The sequence below is a fragment of the Diabrotica undecimpunctata genome, chromosome 2 (assembly GCF_040954645.1).
Source record: "Diabrotica undecimpunctata isolate CICGRU chromosome 2, icDiaUnde3, whole genome shotgun sequence".
NCBI lineage: Eukaryota > Metazoa > Arthropoda > Insecta > Coleoptera > Chrysomelidae > Diabrotica > Diabrotica undecimpunctata.
Window position 1 is genome coordinate 182,332,502 of NC_092804.1, and position 19,999 is coordinate 182,352,500.

At 30.7% G+C, this 19,999-nt stretch overlaps 1 protein-coding gene across 1 annotated transcript; it reads left to right on the forward strand.

Annotated features, from left to right (window-relative positions):
- The first annotated feature begins 78 nt into the window (after positions 1-78).
- On the forward strand, positions 79-9,960 carry LOC140435319 (uncharacterized). The gene is made up of 4 exons (XM_072524159.1): positions 79-440; positions 625-1,000; positions 3,446-3,647; positions 3,705-9,960. Exons 1-4 carry the CDS (start codon positions 200-202, stop codon positions 4,074-4,076), a joined length of 1,191 nt encoding a protein of 396 aa, XP_072380260.1. The 5' UTR covers positions 79-199; the 3' UTR covers positions 4,077-9,960.
- The last annotated feature ends 10,039 nt before the right edge of the window (positions 9,961-19,999 follow it).

The window sequence follows — 19,999 nt, forward strand, 5'->3', positions numbered from 1 at the left end:
TAATATAACCTATATGTTTTTTTGGAAAAGTATAAAAGAAGAATTCGGTTTTGACCAGACCATAAGGTGCCAGAAGTTTGGACAGATTGACAGATATTGTAAATCATAATGTAGACAGTAGACAGACGCCAAAGACAAAAATATTATGTATTTCTTGTGTTAAGAATTTTTATTCTAAACAATAATTTGCTTCACAAGTATGTATTACTGCAAAGATTGTAACTTGAAACCGTTTTCGTCTCAGTCAGCTTTAATTACACACAGAAATGCAGTACATGGTACTATACGTGTCCAAACTTATCCAATAGATGTTCATGACCATAAATGTTTAGATGGATGTTTAATTTCATTTCCAACAGTAAAAGATTTAAGACAGCACTTAGCCCGAATTCACAAGATATTAACAGGGCAAGAAATTTTTGAATTTGATGAGAAGAATGGTAATACTTAAAGTATATTATTGGGATTATTTTTTTATTTTATTTATAATTTCTCAAATGAGTACTTTACATATTTAAAATAGATTAATGGCTATGCTTTTGATTTCATCTTAAATTCGTCAGTTTTTGGTATTGTGTGAGATTTATTTTAATAGGTACTTAGATTAACCTCGATTTCTTTTAGAATTTCTAAAATGGATGGAGAATATAAATAGAGATCCAAGACGTAAATATATCAAAACATGTGAACTGCAAGACAATGAATACTTGTTGGTTACCCATTATGACTGCAAACAGATAAAAGATTCCATATCAAATGATGAAGATTCAGACCATTCATGTTTTAGTCAAGAAGTTGTTGCATCTCCATCATGTACTAGCCAGATATTGGTTGTAAATAATTTAAGAACAAATTTGATAGTGGTAACATTTTTCAAAAACCATTATGGGCACACTAAAGATATGGGTCACTTGGAAAATCCAGTCAATTATGTGTGCAGGAAGTCATTGAGTTGTGTTTCTAAAAACTTACTTAAAACACCTGCACAATTGCCTGCAAGGTAAATAATTATATTCTGGCAGAAGATTATTCTTCTCAGGGTTTCATTCAGTGCATTATTTTCTTCTAATTATAAGTTACTAATAAATAACATTAAATTAATAAATAACATTAACATTTTTCAGAGGACAATTCTATTTTTTTATGTATTGGTGGCAAGTATAACCCTGAGTTCAGGTTATGAGGTAGTCACACTTGTCCTCTGGTCGCCATCTTGAAAAAAGGGGTGCAAAGGGCTTTCACTCTGTATCTGTAGAAAATTGTATGACATTATTTTTACCGAATTAAATTGTCTACAACTTTAATGCTATAATATTTTATCATAAAATGTAAAATAAATAAGGTATACTAAAAAATTTGAAAAAATTTTCATTTGGGCCTAATAGTTTTTTCTGCTAATTTTACAATAAAATGACAGGCAATTTTATAAAGTGTTTTTTTCAGCAAATAATTTTCCCTATAAATTTGTTTAATTTGCTGAAAGTTGACCAGGTTCTTGAATACTCATAAAAATGAGATAAAAACAAACCATTATGTAGTCTTAGTCTTCTATTATATTATTCTTCTATTCTGTTATTAATTTATTATAGACCCCTTACACCACCACCTATGAGATTGAGTCTGGAGGTCCTTTTTTATGTGGAAACCCCAGTTGATTATACCAGACTATTTTCAGGCAAGATAACATTGAGCATAATTATATATTTAAAAAATTGTTTTCCAGCTATTGTTTTCATTTTATTTAATGGTTCAAGCTGCAGTTCAGAAATCAATTCAGTATCAGAGGTGAATGTTTGCAGAATAACATTAGTTAGAAGTGGTGTCATTGTGGTTAATTCATCCTCGAATTAAATTTTGGGGGTGAATTTTAATATTTTTCTTATGTTACTGCAGGGTTCACCAGAACAATTGAGGTACACTGCATAGCATTTGAGTTTTCGCCAACCACACACACTTCCACAGTTTCCCTTGCATCTACAGAAAATTAATTTCAGAAGTTTGGTGCTGGAGGTTGGAAGCTTGGATTAATATCCAAATATTTCCAGCCCCAATATTCAGGATAGAGTGAATATTAAGACTATGGAAATGGGCTGCATATTGTGTTGGATGAAGTGATTATAAGTTAAATATATTTTGGGTTACTGTCTTAATGAATCGTTTGTATCACATGTCGTTCATAGAATTATCTTTATTTCCACTATATAAAGAGACGAAAAAACATTCGCTAACGACAGTGAGCAAGCATGACTGATCTTTCTCAATGGGAAATAAAGCTATTCTGCTAGCTAACTCATGATGTTTTTGTAAAATTTTTATGGATTTAAGTTTGCTGATATTGTAAGCAGCTGATGCTGTGTCACATCCTGAAAAGCATGGAGAAATAGGTTTTATTAAATTTTATCTCTATCAATTGGTGCTCTTTTGTGCAATGCAAGCACTCCCACGACTTTGTTTTTGCAATATCCAGTTTTCAGAATAGCCATCAAATATACTTGCAAATAGTCCATAGTGTTCTTGTACATACCCAACATAGTCAAGATTGTTGTTCAAAGAGGAATTCCGATCCCAAACCACTTTATGTAACAGAAAACCACCATCGATAACAAAATCTAGTCTATCTAAAAGTTTAGCGTAATTAGTCAAAGCATACAAATGTTAATTAGCTTTCAGTAAAGAAATCAAAATACCCTAAGTTAAATGTTTAATCTAAATATAAATTTGGTGTCAATTTGAAAGTGTATTTAATTTGATTGTGTAATAATTGGTTAATCTGCTATTTACTGAAAATAACTCTGTATTATTACCCTGTTTGTGGTAGTTTACTAAACACAAAAAAAAACAGAACTTGTCCATTATCTTTAAGGCAACTGATAAAGCTCATTAACAGACTTTTAGTGTACAGGACAGACTTTTACAATTTCAAGTCAGAAAATGAAGTGTATAGCGCTTAAAACCCAGATAAATGAATGAAAGTAAATAAATTTGCAGAGAAAATTATACGTTGAAAAACCCTCTATAAAATTAGTCTATCATTTTATTGTAAAATGACTAGAAAAAAATATATAAGGCCCAAAAGAAAATTTGTTTAGAAATGTTTAGTTATTTTTGTTATACCTTTTTTATTTCCCATTTTACGATAAAAAGTTATAGGAATAAAGTTGTAGACAATTTATTTTGGTACAAATAATGTCTGATGCAATTTTATGTAGGGTTGCTAGTTTACGGGATATATCTTGAAAACCCTTTGCACCCCTTTTTCCAAAATAGCGGCCGGAGGACAAGTGTGGCGACCCTACAAACTTGAACTTAAATGTACATTTACCCCAATACATAAAACAAAAAAATTAAATTGCATCCTCTGAAAAATGTAACTTTTTAATGGACTAATAATTTATTAAACATGTAATAAGTGTTAATAATAAGCCAATCCTCTAATATGTTTTAGGATTACAGATGTTGATGATGAACTTGTAGAAACAGACAGAAGAAATAACAGTTGCAATGAATTTAATCCAGGCACAAAAAAGAGAAAAAAACGAACTGTCAAATCAGCAAAAGATACGAAAAGGATTAAGAAATCCAGAACAATTATAGATGATAATTCACAAGACAGTGACGAAATTTATTCTGATCATTTATACTGTAAAGTAAGTCCATTGTACATCATAAATCATAAATTAACATAAATTTATATTGTGTTTCAGCTTAGCCCTGATGCCACACAGAGTAACGATAGCACAGCAAGTGAACCACTAAGTGTAAATACTAAAAAAACTGTAGATCAAGCTGAAGTTAATGTAATAAGTGCATCTCGAGATTTAAATAGTGAAAAGTCGCAATTAAAAAAGAATATAATTAGTCTTATTAAAAAATTAAGTGAAGATAATTTGGAACTTTATGATACAAACACATTGGCTCAGGTCCAAAACTCTTTAAGTGAATGTTGTTGTTTTTTGGGGAGTTATGAAATAGCTGCTGATAGTGAATCTTTTTCTGATGACAATAGTGATGCCAAGCCTCTTAGGATATCTACTAGTCCACCCAAACTTGTTTGGTTTCCCATGAAAAAGGATTAAAAGGAGTAGTAAAATGTTTGTTAAATAATAAAATAGCTTTTTTTGAAAAGATCCAAGTCAAAGATGATTCCTTTTATTTTCATAGAACCGTGTTGGTATAAAATTATGAAATGATAATTTTTCTGAATATCGTTGGCTTAATCTGCAAACAAGCTAACTCCACTTTTTTCGTAATATCGTTTTATTTGTGTATTGCTTTCTTTACCCAGCCATATATCAGTTCACAAACTGCTAACTACTAATTTTTATCGTAAACCTTTCAAATAGCCTGCCCAAAAACAAGCTACCTCCATGCATAAGACCCCCCACTACGGTAAAAGCGCCAACTCCATGTTGCGCCAACCGTTAGAAAGTAGTTTAAACGTGGAATCGTGCCCATACGGTTGTTATCAAAACAGTCGCTTTATGATTATTATGTTTCGGACTGGTGTTCTAAAACAATGTATTGCCTCTATCAGTGGCAAAATTTAATAACACTTTAGATACGGAAAACATATTATTTCATCCTTAAAAAGACGCCTGCGAAAAATGCATGTCATATAAATTGAGTTTTGTATCTGAAGATGAATACAAGAAAAACACAACAAGAAAAGAGCAGGCTCTTTTCTTGTTGTGTTTCTAGTCACTAGTATACTGTTCGTATACTAGTGACAAAGAAACTAATGACTCACCACTCCCCGCTTCTAATTTCATAAAATTTAATACATTATTTACTATTTCACGACTTTGTGCGCTTAGAATTTTATGTTTTACCAGCGATTCAAAATCCATATTCAAAAATTATTTCACCGACTGTACCAACTGTAGAAACAATTCCATTTGCTCCTCGACGTTTGGCCTACGACTAATCGCTCTAGGTTTCCGAGCGTCAGCACCATTGCCCATCCAAATCTCAAATACAAAGTGAAGCCGGTCGTTCTGTACCTACCCATCTTAACTTATCGAGTTAAATGGTAAAATATCACTTTAAAAAATGATGGCCAATCATTAATATAGATTGTGTCAATAACTGGAACAGTTTGGTCAATAGCTGGTTCATTTGCACATTTACAAAAGAACACATTAAAATATTTTCAGACATGAAAGATTAACATAATAAAATTGTGCAACATTCGGAAATAATAAAATTCCATGATGTCAAAAATAGTCATATAGTAGCCAACAATGTCAAAACATTTCATAAATATATCGGAGGTTTAGATTCTCTTTGTGTATTGTTTTTTATTTTTCAATTAGTTGTAGTTCCATTTTTTTATTTTTTTTGTATATAATTATTTTATTCTTATTATTTTTATTTATTTATTTATTTTTTTAAATACTAGTTTTCATATTTTTTAGATGGTTACAAACAATTTTGTAGTAATTTATATTACGTGTACATAGAATGCCATTTAAATTGGTGAGAAGAGTAGCTCCTGCTGTTTGTAGATTTTTGTATAATGTTGGTTTAGTATCTGGAAGTTTGTTATTTATTTAAAGAATATTGGAGAATGGCAACTAACTCGTTGACACTAATATGGCTATTAAAAAATGAGTTAGTAGTAATAAATGCTTGAAAATTAGGAGCTGTATGTATTTTTTGATGCCACATCATGAAAACTTAAAAATAAGACTGTTTAAGACTAGTTTAAATAACATTTAATTTTATAAAACAGATATCTACCGCGTATACTTTTATTTTAATATAAATAAATAGGAGTTAGCAATTTGTCACATACAATAAGTATCGTTAAATAAGTGGAGTTAGCAACATTTTTCTAAAATAAAAAATAATACTTATTTATTAAATTAAATTTATTATCCGCAATGACAAAATTAACAAATTATTTAAATGATTTTATTGCAAAATGGAAGTTTATCATAAAAGTTGTGGTAGTCATTTGGTAAAGCAGCCTTTATAATTTGCAAATCATTATATTTGCGTGCTGTAATTGGTATGCGACAAAGTATAGTTGGTCTAACTCTTTATATTTTTTGATTGTGCTACATTTTTTCTTTGGGGCAGTTCTGTCCATTCATCCCTAAATTTTAATTTGTAGAAGATGTCACCATTAGGACTATATTTTAAAGCACGAATATCTAGAACTTTACTGTCACCAACGTTCCTACCTGGTCTGATACTTTTATAAACTTTAACATTGTCAAATTTTTGAAGCAGCAATGATCTGTAGGTAATCATAGCTGCTTCAAAAAAGCTCATGATAAGTAGGTTACATTAAAGGGTTCTTTCCGAGCAGAATTACATACTTGGACATAATCAGCTGGAACATTGATAACAACATTACGCAATCGACGTTCGATGGTGGAATGTATGCTGTCGGCTTCCATCTGCGTATGCCCGACCTCTAAGAATTTTTGTTCTATTGTAATATAATTTTGAACTGCTACATTCAATAGTGCATTGGCCGTAACGTAGTTGCGATTTTGGTAAGTACAACCATCAGAATAAATAATGATGGTTGTATTTACAGTTTCAGTCATTTTTGGTTTGACTTTAGTTTCTAAACATAAGGTCCATATAGATGCAAATTCCTCATCATTCATACCACCTTCGGTTTCTTTCCAAAGACATCGAGTTTTGATGTAAGTTTGGCTGATATTTAAGAGGGACAGAGTCTAACGATCTATCGTTTCCGTCGCCTGGTGTAAATGTTCCAAAAATCCTAAAAATAAACTGTATCGACGCCAATTTTTTTAAATTGAAAATCGATACAGTAGTTTTTTAGGATTTTCAGGAAGATTTACATTAGGAAACGGAAACAATATGATTGTTAGACTCCGCCCCTCTTAAATAAAAAACGGAAGTAAAACCGGAAGTAACTTTTTTTTTTGCATATTTTAGATTGTAAAATGCCACGTTTAAGAAAAAGAAGTCGGTTTGAGAACTCTAACTAACTAACTAACTAAATTTATATTTAAATATTATTTAAATTTAAAAAATACAGAAAACAGTATGATGCTCCGCTCTAGTCTACACTACCGCCTACTGTTCCACTTTTTTGAGAATACGCCACAATTTTACTTTATAATAAGTTTATTTTTTATTTATTTATTTAAAATAAACCTAATTTAAAGTAAAATTGTGGCTTATTCCCAACAAAATTAATAATATATTTCTAACTAATACATTAAAAACAAAGTAATGCTTACCTCATTATTTAATTCTTTAAGTATTAAACTCAAAACGTAGTCTAAATCTCTAAATATCAATCACAACACCTCACACACGCTGCACTTGTTGGAAACAGAATACTTTCTAACTAAACATAAAAATAAACAAATACCAACTCATCAGATAGTGTAAAACAGACCCCATAAATTAAAATCGGAGACAGGAGGATCCCGAATTTTGAGTGGTCATTATCGTTATTCCTTAAGTGGAAACACTTGTTGGTGCATTCCAGCATTCGAGAATTGACGCGTTGTTGAATTGTGTATAATATTGAATGAGAAATATATATTAAATATAAAAATTAAATACATTGAAAATTAGGACTTTAAATTTTGAAGAATAAAACCTGTCAAATTCCTATACTTTACTATAGGAAAAATTCATTTTATGGCCGCCATTTTTTAACCGGTTCGAATTTTTTAAATTTTAAACCTTAGGGGGAATCTACTTAACAATCTGTTTAATTATTCGAAAAAAATATTCTCCTATCTATCACCGTTTAGGAGGAGTATTGCGCACAAGAAAAGGGCTTAGCCTTTTAGTATATAAGATGTTATGAACTTGAAGTTTTGTTTTGTAGTAAAGTGTACTGACATTACACTTTGGTGACATCAATACCGCCTGTAGATTGGCAGTAAACACAAACACTTGTTCAGATTTATCTTTGGCTTTTTCTGACAGTGCTTCATTTTTTCTACATATATGTAACTGGTAAGCATCTTCTTCGATAGATCCGGCTTTATAGGCTGCATACTTCTCGCATTCATCCTTCTTCGGCCTAAATAAAGCAATATTTTTCTTATCAAAAGTCTCATTAAAAGACGTAACGGACAAAGGCTTACTGTTATGCGTTTTGCACCAGTCTGACACATAAAATTTATACAGTGCCTGTTTGGACTGCCAGTCTGGTAACAGGTACTTTTTAGTGGTATATGAGCGACAATAATGAGATTCCATTGCAGACAGAGTGTCGATAAATTTGGTTAACAGCTGCTTTTGTTCTTCAAAAGGTTTAACCGTACAAGATTTTGTAATTTTTCTTATATGAGGTTCACAGTTTATGTTGAAACTATTTTTCCATAATAACAGTCATTCTTCCAATCCCCAATGTATTAACATACATCGTTTTACACACCCTGATGTCAATTTCATTAATTTTTAAATAATAATATAATGTCAGTGATCTTCTCGATTTGTCTATTTCCTTTCTGTCTCTATGGCGCTTTTACGCATAGAGCAAATTACGCAAATTATCCGCAAACATTTTTTTTCACCCCAAGTTAACTTTGTCCAAAAAAAAATCGAATATATTGGCTTCTTTGGTCGAATATTTGGTTCGCCTAAAGTCCACTTTCCGTTCTTTTTTACCCTTCCAAAATAACCTTCGCCTTTTTCACGTCTTTTTTTTTTAATTTATTTGCACAGCAGGCATCTCGATCGACTTCTTTGCTTCGTTTTCTGCGTTGTTTAGCTTTTATTGGTAAATGTAAGTCTAACTCCAAACTTGAATTATCTGAATATGGCACCAAAGGTATGATTATCATACTACTGCATTGTTGAATCAAAGGACTCTTTTGTACTTCACTAACAGCAACTTTGGTTTCCGGGTTAGTTGTTTCAGATACTGCGGGTTCTTTCTAGAACTTGAAAAAGTGGCTAACCCCTTGCGTTTTTGTTATTAGGTATTTCTCTTATATCCGCTTTTAGTCAAGAAACTTTGAGTATAATATTATTATTTTGAATCTACTATAACTTATACTTACATTTATAATAAATTTTAGCTACACACAACACAAGAAACTACGTACGAATTCTAACAGCACATAACCTGACTTATTGCTTGTAAGAAACTGCCGCCAAATTGGGAGATAGTAAAATTTCCGTGAGAATTTTAAGTATGTTGGAGTTAGCAAGTATTATTGACCCATAATCATTTTATCTTTGTCGTTTATTTTGCTTAGTACGGTAAATCTATACACGCAGGATTTTTTTCTCTTTTCAATGATATCGAAATGTAAATTTCGCAAAAAATGGAGTTAGCAACGACGATATAGGTTTTTGTTACAGAGGTCCATACTACTCAAAATAACTGTCGTTTGCCTGGCCGGACGAGTGTCAAAAACAAGGTACCTACTTTTTTGCTTATTTCCCTGGTCTACTTCGTTTGTTAGTGATAGTTTGGCCAGGCGCCTTTTAGTTATATTGCGATCTAAAATGAGAGAAAAACTGTTTTTGAAGTCTTTTCGTACAACTTTTTAAAAATAATCTTTTACACAAACCTTCTGCTGACAATAAAAAAAAAGAATTACCTAATTTGGTACAGTCGTTCTGAAGTGATGTCCGAACAAACATTTCGGCGATTCATTGTTAGTATGGATTACCTCAACTGTAGGAAACATAGAAGTTTTGGATATCGAGATCCATAAAAGCCAAGAGACTGGTCAGATACCTGGCCCTTCGGACTATACTTGTTTCACATTAATTCTCTAGGACTAAATTAAAAATGTCATTACAAATAATTATTTACAATTTATTAAATAAATATAATTTAAAATGTTATCAATATTTTTAAAATGATTTGTTCTTTTTAATATGTTATCAAAAGATAAAAATCATTTTTTTTGACTTGGTGCTTTTTTACAGTGTACATTAAATTCTATATAAAGATAATTATTTTGTTATGAAATATTGTAAAAAATGTATTAAAAATTATTAATTTGTTTTTATTATCCACAATTGTCTTACACCTTAAGGCGTCCCTCGCTATTCTGGGCGAAGCTAAATTCAATGTAAGAGTTTAAATAAAATTTCGCAAAAACTATGACAGATATTGAAATAATTCTCTTTTTACATGATAGGTCTTAAAAAATTTTAGTGCACTAACTCCTTATAAATTAATAAATTGTTTGAACAATATTTTCTTCATTTTTTCCTAATTTTGATACTATTAATATTTCTACTATTAAATTTCCTTTTTTTGATACTAATAATATTAATAAATACTGAATTTAATACCTTTTTAATACAATTAAATATAATAAAACACAATTAGGTACATAGAAAATACAAACAAGTACAATTAAATACAGTTAAATTAAATGCGCGATATAGAATTTTTCATATAAAAATGATTGCACGTCATTCAAGATTTACGACGTCAGAACCCCTCAGCGTTGCCAAAACATCGGAATCGGTATTGCTTGTCAAATTTAACGTGATACTTGGCCGATTTGAAATTAGGCTCCATCCACGATGCGCATTCGACCATAACACAATTCGTCCTTATTATTTGTTGGCCCTTCGAAGTGCAAGGTACTTGTATAGTCTGCGACAAAGTTTTTTTTATTTTACTTATGTTTAAAGTTACTGTGTGTTGAAGAAATATCCTATTACAATAGATTTGACTTTTTAAATAATTATTGTTAAGTATTTTAAATTATAAACATGGATTTTCATTCAAAATTAGAAGGCAGTCTTGTCTGGACAAACGAGGGAGGTAATAGCAAATATAATTATTTTTAGAGCCACTATAAAACGGATATAGCCACTATAAAACGGATCCCTCGTGAAATGAAAAATACAGAAGAAGGTGCTTCTACATCATTTTCGACGCCCAACAAAAGAATGAGATCTGCTCCAAAAATCCACCTTGGGCGATTTTGACAAAGGTTTACTTCGGCGTATAATAATAAATTATTATGTCACGGAAAAACGAGTTCCTACATTGCGACATATAACAAAAAAACATATAACATATAACAATACCACCGAAGGTTTGCACAAGCCAGTGTCCAAAGGGCAAAGGCTAATTATTGTTCACGCCGGGGCCCAGGGCCAAATGGGGTTCATAAAAAACGCATGTTTGACATTTAAATCTGGTACGAAGTCTGGAGATTATCATAGCGAAATGAACTATAATAATTATAAAAAATGGATTCATGAAAAACTTATTCCTAATATACCAGCCCGTAGTGTATTGGTTATAGACAGTGCATCATACCACAATGTCCAAGTGCAAAAATGTCCCACTATGTGGTTTAGAAAAGACGAAATGAAGGAATGGTTAACACATATATCTCTGTAGGAGCTGGGTTGTACGCTTGTGTGTGTTGTTTGTGTGTGTGTGTGTGTGTGTGTGTGTGTGTGTGTGTGTGTGTGTGTGTGTGTGTGTGTGTGTGTGTGTGTGTGTGTGTGTGTGTGTGTGTGTGTGTGTGTGTGTGTGTGTGTGTGTGTGTGTGTTTTTATTTAAAATAAAAATTATTCTTAGGCTATTTTCTTGTGGCATAATAATGTAATTTACTATTTTTATTGGGAATAAGCCACAATTTTTGTTTAAAATAAGTTTATTTTGAAGTTTCGAGTTTCACTTTGGAAATCGTTAACTCAAAATACGAAATACCAATAAATTAAACAAATTTTGTTTTTGTTTCCTAACCGAATTCAAAACTCAGGACAGCACATTGTCGCTATCTTAATGTGGCTTATCCGCGAGCTAAAATTGATCAATAACTCATATGCTTTCATGGGATGTATTAATGGAGTCATACGATAGTGATCACTACCCTATTATAATCCATAACGAAGAATCATCTACAGCTATACCTGAAGTAAAATGGAACTTAAAAAATGCTGACTGGAAGAAATTTCAAAACCACATCCAACACAACTTGCATGTCATAAACCAAAACAGTAATGTAAATGAAGAAGTAGATTTTATTACAAAACTGATAATAGATTCAACAGAAAAAAATATTGGAAAAATTAACTTCGCCAGTAAATTCCATTCAGTTCCTTGGTGGAACCAAAATGCAAACAAGCAATTCAACAATCCAAAAAAGCGTTTAATAAATTCAAACGACAGAAAAATGAACAAAACTCTTTAGAATTCAAACGACTACGAGCTATAGCCAGATATACTATCAAAAAAGCAAAGCGCGAATCTTGGATAACATACGTTTCAACAATTGATAGTTCTACTCCAATGACAACTGTATGGAAAAAAGTAAAAAGAATATCTGGTACAAAATCACACAAGTCGATAAATCTGTTAGAGCAAAATAATGTAATATATAAATCTCAAAAGGAGGTATCAAGTATACTGGCATTAGGTTATGAAAAAAACTCAAGCGATGCATACTATTCACCAAATTTCTTAAAGATCAAAATAAATGAAGAAAAATCTATCATAGACTATGAAGATCAAAACCTAACCTAACAGCGAAATAAACTTTCTAATATCGATGGATGAATTAGAAACGGTAATGAAAAACTGTAAAAACTTGTGCCCTGTGTCAGATAATATACCCACTATTTTTCTAAAAAACCTCACCTACCCATCTAAAGAATACTTACTCAGTATGTTTAACCTATTTTTCTCGAAAAACGTATTTCCAGAATCCTGGAGAAATTTAATAATAATTTCTATTCCTAAACAAAGTAAATCAAAATCAGATCCCGAAACATATAGGCCAATATCTCTTACTTGTAGTATGTGCAAAATGCTAGAGAAAATAATAAATAACAGACTCATATGGTATCTGGAATCAAAGAAACTAATTATACCAGAACAAAGCGGCTTCCGAAAGCGTCGTTCTACTGTAAACAATCTTATTGATGTAGAATCGGAAATACATGAGGCTTTCGCAATCAAACAACACTGTATTGGAATATTTTTCGACATTAGTAAAGCCTACGATTCAGTATGGAAATATTTAATTTTGAAAACGCTCAGCGAATGGAAAATAAGAGGAAATATACTCAAATACATATCAAACTTATTAAAAAATAGACAATTTCAGGGCAGAGTAGATGGCGTATATTCCTCAACAAAAAATCAAGAAAATGGTATACCACAGGGCTCGAACCCTAGCACTACTCTGTTTCTTGTAGCTATGAATTCTATTACCGCAAAAATTAAACATCCTGTAAAAGCTAGGCTATATGCAGATGATTTAGTTAAACTTTGTAGAGGAAAGAACCTAACAACCATCCATAACCATGTCCAAAAAGCCATAAATTAAATTGAAGAATGGTCATTCACAAGTGGTCTTCAGTTCAATACCCTCAAAACCAAAGCAGTATGTTTTACGAAAAGTCACCAAATACAACCTAAGAACTTATATTTAAATGGAGAACAGCTTAAATATGTAGACGAAGTTAGATTTCTTGGTATGATCTTTGACCAAAAACTAACTTGGAAGAAACATTTAGAATATTTAAAAAAGACATGTCAACCTGGAATAAATTTGTTACGATCACTCGCAAACAAAAAATGGGGCGCCGACTCTTCTACATTACTACATATCTACAAGGCTTTAGTACGCTCCAAACTGGACTACGGCTCAATTGTTTACAACTCCTCCAAAAAATCGTACTTAAAAACAATAGATGTTATTCAAAATACAGGCCTCCGAATTTCCTTAGGAGCACACTACACAAATCCAATACAAACTCTATACTGGGAAACTGGAGAGATTCTATTCGCATTTAGAAGACAATATCTAAGTCTTTCTTATGCCGCAGCAGTATCGTCTAATCAAGATAATCCTGTTATACACAAAGTATTCGCTGACCGCTTCAAAAGTTATTTCCAAACTTCAAATCGAACTGATCACCCTTTCTATTACCGCCTACATACCTACTTGTTAACAACAGGTATCCAATTTCCAGACACTTACGATATCTCCTCAATTCAAACCCCTTCTCCTTGGACAATTCGACTTCCCTCTACTGACACCAGCTTATTGCGCCTAAACAAATCAGAAACGCCAGCAAGTCAAATTAATCAAGAATTTCTTAATATACTCACATTAAGCAAATATGGTAGCTGTTTCAAAGTTTACACCGATGCCCCCAAAAACGAAGACGAAACTGGGGCAGAAATCTACTCATCAGATTATACAGAAGCTTACAAATTACCTTCATATACAACAACGTTCTCTGTTGAACTGTATGCGATACTAAAAGCACTAGTTCTGATAGTTAACAAAAATAATTAATTCAGTATTTTTAGGATACATGAACGAACTCCCCAATCAAGCTGTACGAAGTTGATATTAATTATCAAAAACTCCCAAAATTTAACAATAGAAGAGAACAAGTAACCTTTACTCGCCTCCGGATTAGTCATACTCAGTTGACACACAACTACCTACTAAAACGTACTGATAAACCTGTGTGTGACATGTGTAAAAGTATCTTTACGGTAAAACATTGTTTATAGCAGTGTCCCAAGTATGATGTGCAACGCAAAATATATAAAATACCATCAACATTAAATAGTGCTCTTGGAAAAGACAGTGAAACTAAAAATATTTTCGCCTTTCTCAAAGACTGCAGGCTGATATCAAAAATCTAATATTTTACTTTGTATAGAGTTAGGTTTATTTCTAATTATGTATTGCCATGGTTAATATTCTATTGTTAAGTTCTAACTCTGTATCACAATTCATACACGCTAATAACCCTGCGTTGTTGATGCGTCATGTAAGGAGAAAAAATATTTAAAAAAGTGTTAAAAGTCATGTTTATATCTAAAAAACCAGACATTTGATTCCTGTCCTCTCTGGAGTCCAATAAAATTTTTTTTTGTAGACAACTTTTGACTCACCTGTCCCAAATCAAACTTAATTTAACATTTCAAAACAATATTAAATCGCCGTAAAGCTCGTATCCGTGACCATAGTGGGTCACTTTATCAGATTAAAAATTTTATATTAAAAGAAGGAAGGACATTTTTTAGTTTGTTTACATCAGAAACTTATTATTTTGTATCAGTATTCAAATCACCGCATACTATGGTGTTATATTTGAAACCTAACTGTAAAACAAATTCAAGATTTTCTAATGTAATATCAACCATAATCTTTTATGGTTGATGTGTCAATTAGAAATTAAAACTAAAATTATGTGTTATGTATCAGTCTTATTTTTAATTTTATCACTAAAATCCACGCAAAATCTTATTATATTAACGAAATACACATCTAAAGATATTGAATAATAGTCTATTTTCAAGTGACAATAACGCCAAAAATTAAACACTTTATATTATTATATTTATTTCATATTATTTTTTATCTATAACTTAATGTCGCCAATAAGTATCTACCAATATTAAATAATTTATGTCACGCCCCTGTTCTTACATATAAAAATCAATTTAAAATCGAACAATCAACGTCTATTCCAGTTACGTCAAGGTAGATCATGCGCGCGCACTCGCTGTTTCCAAAAATTTGGCGTTGTGAGGCACTCATAATTCATATGCTAATGATAGGGCATAGATTTTTTTGTAAGTTTTTTGCCATTAGTGTAGGGAGAAACGCATAGGTTGTATTATAACGCTGTAAAAAAGTGAGTGAGGTGTCTGAGTGTTTAAAAAGTAAATTTTTAGTTTAAATCAGGTAAATTATTGACTTTAACTAGTATTAATATATCATTTTTATTATCAAAGTACGTAAATATGTTTGAAATTGTACTATTATTTATAGATTTTTATTGATTATAGAATTTCCATTGGAATACATTTTGGATTCAGTTTGGTGATTCTTTATTTTAAGTATGTAGTTGCTTGTTGTTGCTGTTTTTTAATATCTTCAATATTACAGTCATTACTATTTAAATGGGAATAAGCCACAATTAGTAAATTTACTAATGTTTGTATTTTGAGAACGATTTCCGAAGTGGAAATTGAAACGTCAATAAACGTACTTTAACCTTTAATTGTGGCTTATTCCCATTTAAATCGTAATGACTTTAAAATGCCACAAGAAAATAGCTTCAGAACAATATTTCAATATTATAAATTATAAGGTCAACAGGTAATGTTTTCAGTAGTATGATTCTCATATTCTTATGCAGTTTTTAGTTTCTTAAACTTTTAAAATAAAAGTCCTGCAGTCTTTTTGCATTCCTTTTAATTTAGAAAATAAATGTATTGCATTTGGAGTCTTTTCTTCTTTATGTGTATTCTTCTGATTTTCCCATTTTATTTCTTCTCTTCGAAAGTTAACGTTTAAAGAAATATTCTGAAATCTTTAGATTTGGTTAAAAACTTTATTTTAATGAAAGGAAGTACTCAATTAAATTTAGGATCAATAACTCTTCTTCTTTTCATTCTCATATTCTCATGTAATTTCTTTTTCTTAAAGGTTGTCATAACAAAAAAATTCCGGTCTTGAAATTTAGTACATGACTTCCTTTTATTCTAGGAAATACTTGTGTTACATTTTAAGTCCTTCTATAGGTCCTTTTCATCGTTTTCTGCTGCTAATATCCCCATGTCATTTATTTTTCTTAAAAAATAAGTCGTATAGAATGCCATAAAATCTTAAAATTTGGTACAAAATATCCTTTTAATGTAGAAAGGGACTCAATTGCATAAGGGACACATCGGTATTTTCTTTTTCTTGTTCTCCTTGTTATATTATCTTACAATTTAATTTTATTAGAGGAAGGGTTCTAAAGGAAAGTAATACAGTCTTCAAAATCTAATTTCATATATAGATTTTTCTTAATGCAAGAAACAAATTTTATTGAATTTGGGGTCAATAGATCGGTTTCTCCTTGTAAATGTTTTATTCTCATGTCCTTTGTTTTCCTTGAAAGATAATTCCTGAAGAAAATATCAAAGAGTCCTCAAATTTAGTACAAAACATCCTCTTAATGCAGAAAAGAAGTCTATTTGATTTCTTTGGTATGAACAAGATATTTTCTTCCATTTTCAATCCCCTTAATTTTTTTTAAAGATATGTCCTAAAGTAAAATTCGTAGATTGTGGAAATTTGGTACATAGCTTTCTTTTAATGCCGGAAAGAAATTCATTGAATTTGAAATTGTTCGTCGTCTGCTTTTTTCGATATTGTTTTTCCTAAAGATTAAGTTATTTATTATTTCTACAGCTCAACAAGTCTTGAAGATGCAGGCTAAAAAATTGACATATTTTATTACAGTTTTACTATTATTGTTTTGTTTTAATTAGATACAATTCATTTAATATTTCTTATAATCTTTTCATACATTTCTTAACCACTTCCTTCTGTCGATATCTGTTCAATATTTTTTGTTCTCAATTCTCAATATTACATTTTCATTTATTTCTTGGTCTACCTTTACTATTTGTTTGTATTGGTTATTGTAAGAGTACCATTTTTAGCATTTTTTCCTTTCCCATTCTTTCAATATGTCGTAAATATAGTATTTTCTGTGCTTTGATTGCCGTCGTTATGTATAGTTCGTTATATAATTCTCTAAGTTCTTTCTTATTCCTTCTTCGCAATTGATCATTTAATTGCAGTCGCAGGCAAACAGTGGATTAGATTGGCGCAAGCTAGAGAAATAGAGAAAGATGGAAGCAATTGGGAGTGTTACGGTTCTGTAACGATAAAAGTTTATAAATAAAATATAATCTTAATTAAAAAAAAAAAAATAAAGCACGCCGCTGTTAAAATGTTGATAAACGAATTATTTCTGTTTTCATATCAATGGGGTGTCTTGTTCTAAAGTGTAAGAATAATGTAGTCTATTGCGTACGATATGAATTGAAGGGAGATAGACATAACTAGTTTTTGGAGTTGTCATAACATGTATGAAAATATGGATGGGTTCGTCCAAGGTTACTTAATAGCGAAGAGCGAAGAAATGAAAAACATTCGCTATAAGACTGGCTTAGTGAAATGTTGTCATGTTGATGAAATGGAAAGGTGTAATACCACAATTACGGCAGTTAAAAATTACATCTAATAATCGTTAATATTAGTGCTAGTGTAACGAACTTAGTATGCACGTTCTGTGTATAAAGTTAAAGTGCCGGCTTCTTTAATGAAGGTGAAATGGTAGATTGGAAAAGCAAGGTAAATTTTACCCAATATAAAATGCAGCATAGAGCATAGCTGAAATCTAGGCCAACGAATAATTCGACACCTAATAGGAGTTCGAAGAACAACCATAAGTAGACTATTGTGCTTTCTTTTTCTCTAAAACACCTAGGTTTCGGTAATGCGCTAAGGCCTTTAAGAAAATAAAAAACATACAATATGACTGAACAAATTTCTCATTAATCCGCAGTCTTTAGTAGTTTAGTAGTTTATACAGATTGGATTTTACTAAGTTCTAATATTGCATTTAAAAATAGTATTCAGTAAATAAATTAGTATTAACATTAAAATTCAACTAAAACTAACATAACTAAAACCTTTAGGGTTAAGGATACGATCGAATTGTCCAGTCCTATCGTATAAATAGCAATCCAAAATTTATATTGGTATATAAATGTTTATTTCTTTATGTAGGTATTTAATAATTGAAATACGTTATGTCATTTTACCTACTCTATATAAAAATTTGGTATGTTATTTTATATTAAACCGACTTTCATAATTTATTGGATTTTATTTCTAGACATAGTTTGTTGTTGGATTTACAGGTTGTCCTATTAGAATATAAAAATTTGTATTAAATAATACAGGGTTTCTCAGGGTAGCTAGTGATCCGTTAACAGTTATCAGTTGGTCGTAATTACTGAAACTCTGGGTGGTCCACTAAATCGAAGGGTCTTCAAGCCAAGAAGTAAAAATCGCAAGGAACTGTGGGACAGGGAAGTTTTTTTCTGGGTTTTACAATTATACTAATCACCGGGGTTGGCTTGGTATCACTGTTCTCCCACAGGGAGAGACCTACATTCAGGAGTGGATGGAAAAATGGTTGACAAAGAGATCATCTATTTTAAAACCTCCAAATATTGTTCTTTGTATTTTCCTTCTCCATCTTTGTAAAAGCTTTATTTATGATTTATTAAGCACCCATATTTCGCAACCATATATAGCTGTAAGCGTGATAAGTGTTTTGTAAATTATAATTTTTGTTTTTTAGACATATTTGGATTTTATTAAAGATAGCAGTTAAATTCATTCTATTTGTTTCCTATTACCATTGTAGCCTTTAATTCCTGTTCCTTATTTTCCTTTTTATCTAATTTTACAAGCAGGTACTTAAGTCAATTTTGACACTATTTTGAACATGAACATTTTTGTATTTTTTTCCTTATAGTCCAAATTTTTTTACCATTTATTAATTTTTTAGTTTTTTCTTACTTGTCGTAATGTTATTGAAATGGTGAATTTATTTCCTGTCGTTTAAAGCTTTTCTGATAATCCTTTTATGTATGGTATTGTTATTTTCCTCGTATTATTCCTTGTGTATGTTGTAGAATTTCGTTGTTCCATTTATTTTGGTCGATTCTTTAAAATTTCTTAGTTTATTAGTCAAGAACAAATTTTTGTTAAAACAAGTAATTTTGGTTCTTTCGTATGTTTTTAATGATTTCCTTTTTATATTGATATTATGATTTGATGATTTGAAATTTAGATAATCTGTTGGTGTGTGTTCGATTTCTATACACCTGAGTCTCATATTCAGTATCGTTATTTGAGATTCAAACATCTAAGAAAGATAATGTGTTATATATATATATATATATATATATATATATATATATATATATATATATATATATATATATATATTATATTCCTTTTTCATGCTAAATGTTATTGTCTATCCTTTATCGTTTTCTACATCGTTTTCCGTTCTAACAATAATATTGATTGCTTGCATATGCTGATAGCATATGCAAGCACAAATTATTATATATTGAACCAATGGTTATAATTTGTGATATACATATTACTTTTTTCAGAGCCAGATTAAACAGTATAAAGGAGAGAAGGTCTCCCTGGCGCAGCCCATTATT